We start from the raw sequence: 7,300 nt of genomic DNA, 5'->3' as shown, positions 1-7,300 counted from the left end.
CTGAGCTTCATTGCTATTTATTTTACATTTATTTCCTTACGCAATCTTTCTAAGCACGCAGGACTCTCTCTCTCTCTCTCTCTCTCTCTCTCTCTCTCTCTCTCTCTCTCTTTTCCATACTGTTCTATTCTTCTTCCGCCACTCTCTCTCTAGAGTGAGGGGCTGGGAGAGATACCTGAAAATCAAATGAAAGACGAGTTCACAAGTACAGTTTTATGGTAACTTCAAAACATAACGTTAACACTAATAATTAATCTGAGTATTTGTAGATGCTTCTTCTTGCAGATGTTGTCAGTACTAAAGGGTCTTCGCAACCTTAGTCACTGCTGATAACATTACCTCAGCCGATATGACTTAGTGTCAGAATCTGAAAGATTTGAGTTGATATCATAATCCAACCGCAAATACTTCATTCTCTTGGAAACTCTTTTCGCTTAAGAAATTTTTTTTTCTTTTTTAACCCAAAGTATATTTTGAATTGTACAAGTTCAACAACGCATCGGATCGATATTTAGAATTCAACAACATCTGCTTTCGAATACTGAAAAGGTACGTAAGTGGTAACCCAATCTTTGGAACTAGTCTCGAAGGAAAAGCTATCTTTTGATAAATAAAATTGGAACAAAAGTCACATAATATCTTTAGATACAAATTGCTATTGTGCTTCTTCGTTGGATTTGGTCATTAAATTAAGTTTTTTTTCTAGTGTACATTTCAGAACTCACGTCTCCTTGGATGAAACTATAAATATTCAGTCATCGTCATTATTTTTCTGGCGTCGCTAAAGCCTTGACCTAAAGCCCTTCACTAAGTGTCATCACTATTAATATTACCATCTCACTCGTCTCATCATGAGCCTAAATGTCACCATTATATTTTCATTTACACCATCTCACTAATCGTCAGTTGCCTTGCCTTGCTAATTTCATAAACAGCATCATCCAGTCACCATCCAACACCATCAGTTCATCGCTACACGATTCTTCACTATCACCACTACCTGTGAATGAAGCAGCCGGATTTGGTTAGTCACAAAAGCCTCATCTCTTATAAACTTCCAGCCAGTATTTACGAGTGTGTTATAACAGAAAATATATACACGTTGCACGACTGCTTAGAAGTCTCTAACCTCCTCTCTGAATTTCTGAGGTACCTCCCAATCATTTGATATCTCTCAGCACAATTCCTTTTCCTTCTTTTGTCAATTAGACGTCAGTGTCATTCACATATCATTCAATCATTTCCTAGAGGTCAAGTTCCTTCTATGTGCTTTCACCGAGTATTGCCTGAAAGCAGGATTCCTTCGGAAAGCGTTTTTAGAACAGCAGTTCTTTCACTTGAACGTGCCATATGTTTTGGCTTCGTCCAGGAAGTATTAACTTTCTATGTTGGGGTTTACTAGAGATTGTTTTCCTGCAGTGTTTAAATCCGTCAGATTCACTTTGTATATATACTGAGTAATTCACGTGAGACTTTTTCCTTTTCAGGGTTATTATTAAAACACTGAAAGCCTCGTCAGACATATTCAGAAGCTGGTTACCGTCATTACATGTTCACAAATTCATAATATGCTCTTTTCTATTCATTTTCACAAGTCGTTCCGGCTGACAGCTTAGAGAACTTAACACGTGACCCTAAAGTTGACGGATTTTTTTATCCACGAAGATTTAGCCTTTACGTTGATGCTATATACCTTCAGCAAACATTCTCAAAGGCCATCTCCCCTCAGTAGATCATTCTAAGAAAGTAACGTGTGGATTAGAGTACCTCTGTAGGCCTAACATTCGGACAGACGACCGACCTCCTTCGCAGCCTCCTTCAGTAGACGAGCGAACGAACGAACAAATTGATTCTCGCTGGACGGAGTGTAAACTCGAGATGAGTCTAGGACTCATTTTCATCCCTGCAGTCCCTTGGCGAAGGAGATGCCACCTGAGAGGGAGTTCCAGGGCTAGGTGGACTCGCCACTGTGGACAGCGTCAGGCTCGCAGGCATGGAAGAGATTATAGAGCCAGGAAAAGAGTGGGGAGGTGGAGGAGAACCTGAAGTACCCGTGGGAGAAGAGGAGGAAGAAAGAACAGACAACAATGGAGGAGAAGTGAGAGAAGAGGAGAGTGAGGAGTAGTAGTGAGAGGAAAGAGAAGAGAGGTGTGCCTGAGATAGGGAGGACAGAGGAGATGGTGGGGAGAGCGCCTGGTTGAGAGACGGTGCCAAGATTGGTCTAGTAGCGGCGGTGGCTCTCTGACGAAGGGCTGCTACGGCGTGGCGGTAATAGGCCTCTAGACCTATGGAGGGAAATTTTTAAAAATTACTGGTTATATACCAATTACTGGGGCTAAAACAAATGCAGTGCAAACAAAATAAGAATGAAATGTCATGAAACCTTTGGGATGTTGAAGATGAATCCACAAGGTGCATAAAAAAAAAGATATAATTAAAAAACAAGAGATACATACGCCAACTTTCTTTCAGTCTTTGTAGAACAAAATGCATTAAATCATTGTTGAATTCAAACCCTACAAAACTTATGCTCATTTACTAGCGAAATCAGAGATAAACCAAAAGGAATCCTTGTCTGATGGCAACCAATTCCTCTTTACAGTCTTACGAAAGAGGATCAGTTTTAACTTGTGTATAAACGTTTTAGTTCCGCTTAACTCTTACCTGCCGATATGGAGGGCGTAAGGGGAGGTGCTACGGAAGCAGGCGCCGCTGGCCAGAAGGGCGTCCCGTAGAGTCTCTGGAGGGCGGCGTAGTTTCCAGCCTCCGTCAGTAGTTCCAGACCTACTGCTGTCTGACGTTTCCACTTGGTCCTGGAAAAAGGATTAAAAGACGTAAGGAAGGGATGAACGTTATAGTGATTTATCCTGTGGAAATGAACTTTTACTTGGTCCTGGAAAAGGACTGAAATAGGTTAAGAAAGGGTTCAACAATTCATTTATTTGTCCTTTGAAAGTGAACACTTAAGCTCCATACTGGAAATTGGTTAAGGACTTTCGCTTGGTCCTGGAAAACGATTGAAAGAAGTAAGGAAGAGGATTTTGAATATATCTAATTACCCTTTGGAAATGAACTTTTAAACTGCAGATTACAAACTGGATAAGGACTTTCAACTGACAGGTAATGAAGACTTCCTTGGGAAAGTCCAGTAAAAAGAAAATTAAGTCTATCTTAGTTTAACCAGACCACTGAGCTGATTAACAGCTCTCCTAGGGCTGGCCCGAAGGCTTAGATATTTTGACGTGGCTAGGAACCAATTGGTTACTTAGCAACGGGACCTACAGCATATTGTGCGATCCGAACCACATTATATCGAGAAATGAATTTCTAATCACCAGAAACAAAAGACACAGACAGACAGACAGACAGACAGACAGACAGACAGACAGGGGGTGTTGAATTAGTAACATATCCAGTTTGTAATTTGTTTCTTTTTTTGAGAGAGAGAGAGACAGTGAGGTCTTTCTGAAGGGGAAGAATTAGTAATGAATTCGTTTTATATGATTTATTTTAAGACAGACAGACAGGGAGGGATGAATTGGTAATATTTCCAGTTTGTAGGGTTTTTTTTGGAGAGAGAGAGAGAGAGAGAGAGAGAGAGAGAGAGAGAGAGAGAGAGAGAGGTCTTTCTGAAGGGGAAGAATTAGTAATGAATTCATTTTATATGATCTGTTTTGAGACAGACAGGGCGATGATTTCGTAATATATCCAATTTGTAAGATTTTTTTTTAGTTGTGAGAGAGAGAGAGAGAGAGAGAGAGAGAGAGAGAGAGAGAGAGAGATCCTCTTGTCAGGCCTGCCATTACCCACAGTGATTCGACATATCTTCGCGGACGCAAAACATTGTATACAACAATACTACTTTTCTTACCACCCTACCTCATTCCCTCTTCCCTCCCTCCCTCCCTCCCTCCTCCCTCCCTCCCAAGCCCTGGACCCAGATCGCTTCATTTCCAAATTCACCCCTTTTGAATTTATCAGCTTTGAAACTTTCAGAGGGAGATTTCTCTCTCTCTCTCTCTCTCTCTCTCTCTCTCTCTCTCTCTCTCTCTCTCTAAGGAAAAAACCCACAAACCGAATATAGTAAAAATTCATCCCCTTTAAAAAGATTCTCTCTCTCTCTCTCTCTCTCTCTCTCTCTCTCTCACACACACTCTCTCTCTCTCTCTCTCTCTCATTCAGAAAGAAGGGAAGAAAGATAATACAATCGAAAATAAACCTACTTACGCCCAGAATAATTTAAATTATCTACGAAGAGCAGAAGGTATTCAGATGGTTACATAGAATATAAATTGAATAAAATCAAAGAAAACACTTTATCTTTAAATGTAATAAAAGTTTAATTCGACACAAAATTTGAGTTTCACTTGAAAAAAATATTCATTATTAAATAATTATATATCTTTTTTTGTATTCCTTGAACCGGTTGAAAATGTTTCAAAATATTACCAATGAATTCGCAAAACTGTCGTTTAATAATCGAATATAATTAAATATTCGCTGTGTGTATTCAAATAGACATCTAGTAAATGTCGCTGCGCTTCTTGTTGGTATGTCTTATATCGTCAATTTCTGGAATTATTAGTAATCATCCTTCTTGTGCATTATAGAACCGCTGTAGTTTTTATTCCCCAGTTTTGCTTCTCTCTCTCTCTCTCTCTCTCTCTCTCTCTCTCTCTCTCTCTCTCTCTCTCTCTCTCTTTTATTCTTTTATAAGATTCTGTTTTATGATAGAATGAACCTCCAGAGTTCAAAGTTCAACCCTAAAATAATTCTCCTCGTATATCTAAATAATTTACTTCCATGTTTATTTAATTGTTTATCCGTTTGGTAATTTTTTTTTTCCAGTAAGTGATGTCTTTTTTTCTGTATATTTCCTGTAGCCATCTTCCAAAGGGACATCATATTCTTTGGAAGCTTAAATTTCCAATTCGATGGACCCTGAATAATAATAATAATAATAATAATAATAATAATAATAATAATATAGCTACTTCCTCTCCTTCATTTTTCTTCTAATACGCCGAGTAGTAATATATTTGGACGCAATCAAAATTTTTCTTCAATATTTTTCAAAAACCATTCCTCTCATATTTATGCTTGACATCTCTATATTCAAAGTTCCCTTTAGTTCCATAACCCCCCGCCCCCTCCCCAACCCCCACCGCATTCTAAGCTTTCCAACCATCTTGTAAGTCTTCATCACCGGAGGAGAGCCATAATTGGCACCTTCCATCAATCCTCGCGGACGATCATCGAACCTCAGGCAACCCGCGGTGACAAGCCAAGAAGCGAAGAATGCGATAGTGTAATGCTTATTAAAATGTATTGAATCTTTTGTACGAGCAATTAATCATCCACTACCATACGAGCGTTTAGGGGAAGGGTGTTGAGGGGGGTAGGAGGGCCCTTTCAATGGGAAGCGATGACCTGGCACTTTTTGGCGCTGGTAATAAGAAGGTTAACCGTTTTCAATGAAAAAGTACGTCTGTAAGTAAGTTCTACTATTTAGGGGTGGCGTAACGTCAAACTGGCACTTAAACTTAGGTGGCGTATGGGTTATTATCCTGTGGCGAGAGATGGTGTAGCTTTGATGCTATATTCACCTTTATGTTATGTGTACATTAGGGCGAAATTTGGGAAAAATATCTGTTTACGTTAGACTTATTCGCTGGAACAACGCTTTTATCGATAGGCTACTTTAGGTCTGAACTCCCGTGCAGTAGAATGTAAACAAGATCTTCTCCACAGGCTAAGCAAATTCTATGGATGACGAAACAAGCAAGTAACAATACAATAACAAGCTAACAAAAGGTAATAAATAAAAAAAGAAAAAAAAAAGCAGAGGATCTGTTGACCGGTGAGTTTCTGCGTCACGCCATTAGGTCGACAATCCTATTTATGAGGTCACAGAAACTCGCCTTTCGGTTCCCGGTCCTTTTAACTTCTTGAGAGACGATGTCGCTTTCTGTCATTGGAGGAAGAAAAGAAAAAAAACCGCGCTTGCGTCGTTGATGTTTACAACAAATAATTTGCGTAAATTTGCGTCTTTTCTTTTCTTTTTTTTTTTTAAAGGCGGATTAAAATGAATGAGTTTAATATTTGCATACGAACGGTCATTACACGTTTGCGCTAAAGTCGTTTATCAAACCATTTGTCATGAGATTTGTAAGTATGGTGATTCGGCCTTTTAGTTTTCCGGATACATTACGGATACAGATCCGGATACAAAGTTAGATGCATATTCTGGATACAGACTCGGGTACGTTTCAGTTACGAAATTGAAGTACATTTTCTGGATACTGGTCTTGAATATATTTTCCGGATGGAGGTTTCGAAATTGGATACGTATTCTGGATACAGTTTTGGGGGCACATTCTGAATACAGATTTTGATACATTCTCCTGATACAGATTTCGACACGGAGCTGGATACATTGTCTGGATACAGATTTGGATACATTTTGGAGGAGATACAGGTTTGGACTCATTTATTGATTATTTATACAGGTTTGGACACATTCCTTTTTTTATACAGGTTTGGATACATTTTCCAGATACGAAATTGGATACATATTCTGCATACAGATTTTGATACATTCTCCTGATATAAGTTTGGACACAGAGCTGTTTATATTGTCTGGATACATATTTGGATAATTCTTTTTGTATACAGGTTTGGACACCTTCTTTGGATACAAGTCTGGATACATATTCCAGATACGAAATTGGATCCATGTTCTGGATGATACAGATATGGACACGTTTTCTTGTCACAGAATTGGATACATTATCTGGATACAGATATGGACATCTTTCCAGAATACAGACATGAATACATTTTCTTGATACATTTTCTGACTACAAATACAGAACTGGATACTACAGATTTGGATACCTTTTCTGGATACAGAAAGTTCTTAATGGATTTATGAAAGTAAATGTATATGACTATGTTTGTTTTCCACAACGTTCACCTCACCTGCTCAATTCAGGTGAGTGAATATTCATCGCTTGTTGTCGATGTCCCGTGGCTAAGCAGCATTCTTGCTTGTTGCAAAATAGTGCAAATAAGAGCTTGCATACCTTCAGATTTTATTAAACCTTACGTAGATGATTTGTCTTGTGCAATGGCCGGTAAACTGTCGTGATAAGTGGGTGTTTGCTTGGCGCATTGGTTGCAATTTTGCATTGTTCGTACATTTCCGGATTTATCGGTTGCATAATCTCACTCGAGTTAGTGAGTCAATTTGGTGAGTCGATGAATCTCGTGAAAGACGGGCCCACAGAGGCTTGTAAGT

General features: G+C 39.0%; 1 protein-coding gene across 1 annotated transcript in view; it reads right to left on the bottom strand.

Annotated features, from left to right (window-relative positions):
- Positions 1-211: 211 nt before the first annotated feature.
- The window catches only part of LOC135219129 (barH-like 2 homeobox protein), a 60,127-nt gene continuing 53,038 nt past the window's right edge, over positions 212-7,300 (bottom strand). The window contains exons 3-4 of the mRNA XM_064255584.1: positions 2,665-2,813; positions 212-2,285 (exon numbers count right to left, since the gene is read on the bottom strand). Of these exons, the coding sequence (XP_064111654.1) occupies positions 1,885-2,285; positions 2,665-2,813 (550 nt within the window). The 3' untranslated portion in view covers positions 212-1,884. The remainder of the gene's footprint in view (positions 2,286-2,664; positions 2,814-7,300) is intronic.

The sequence above is a fragment of the Macrobrachium nipponense genome, chromosome 1, assembly GCF_015104395.2.
Source record: "Macrobrachium nipponense isolate FS-2020 chromosome 1, ASM1510439v2, whole genome shotgun sequence".
NCBI classification, from domain to species: Eukaryota; Metazoa; Arthropoda; class Malacostraca; order Decapoda; family Palaemonidae; genus Macrobrachium; species Macrobrachium nipponense.
The sequence above is the reverse complement of the archived record's forward strand: the minus strand, read 5'-3'. Positions and strand labels throughout refer to the sequence as shown.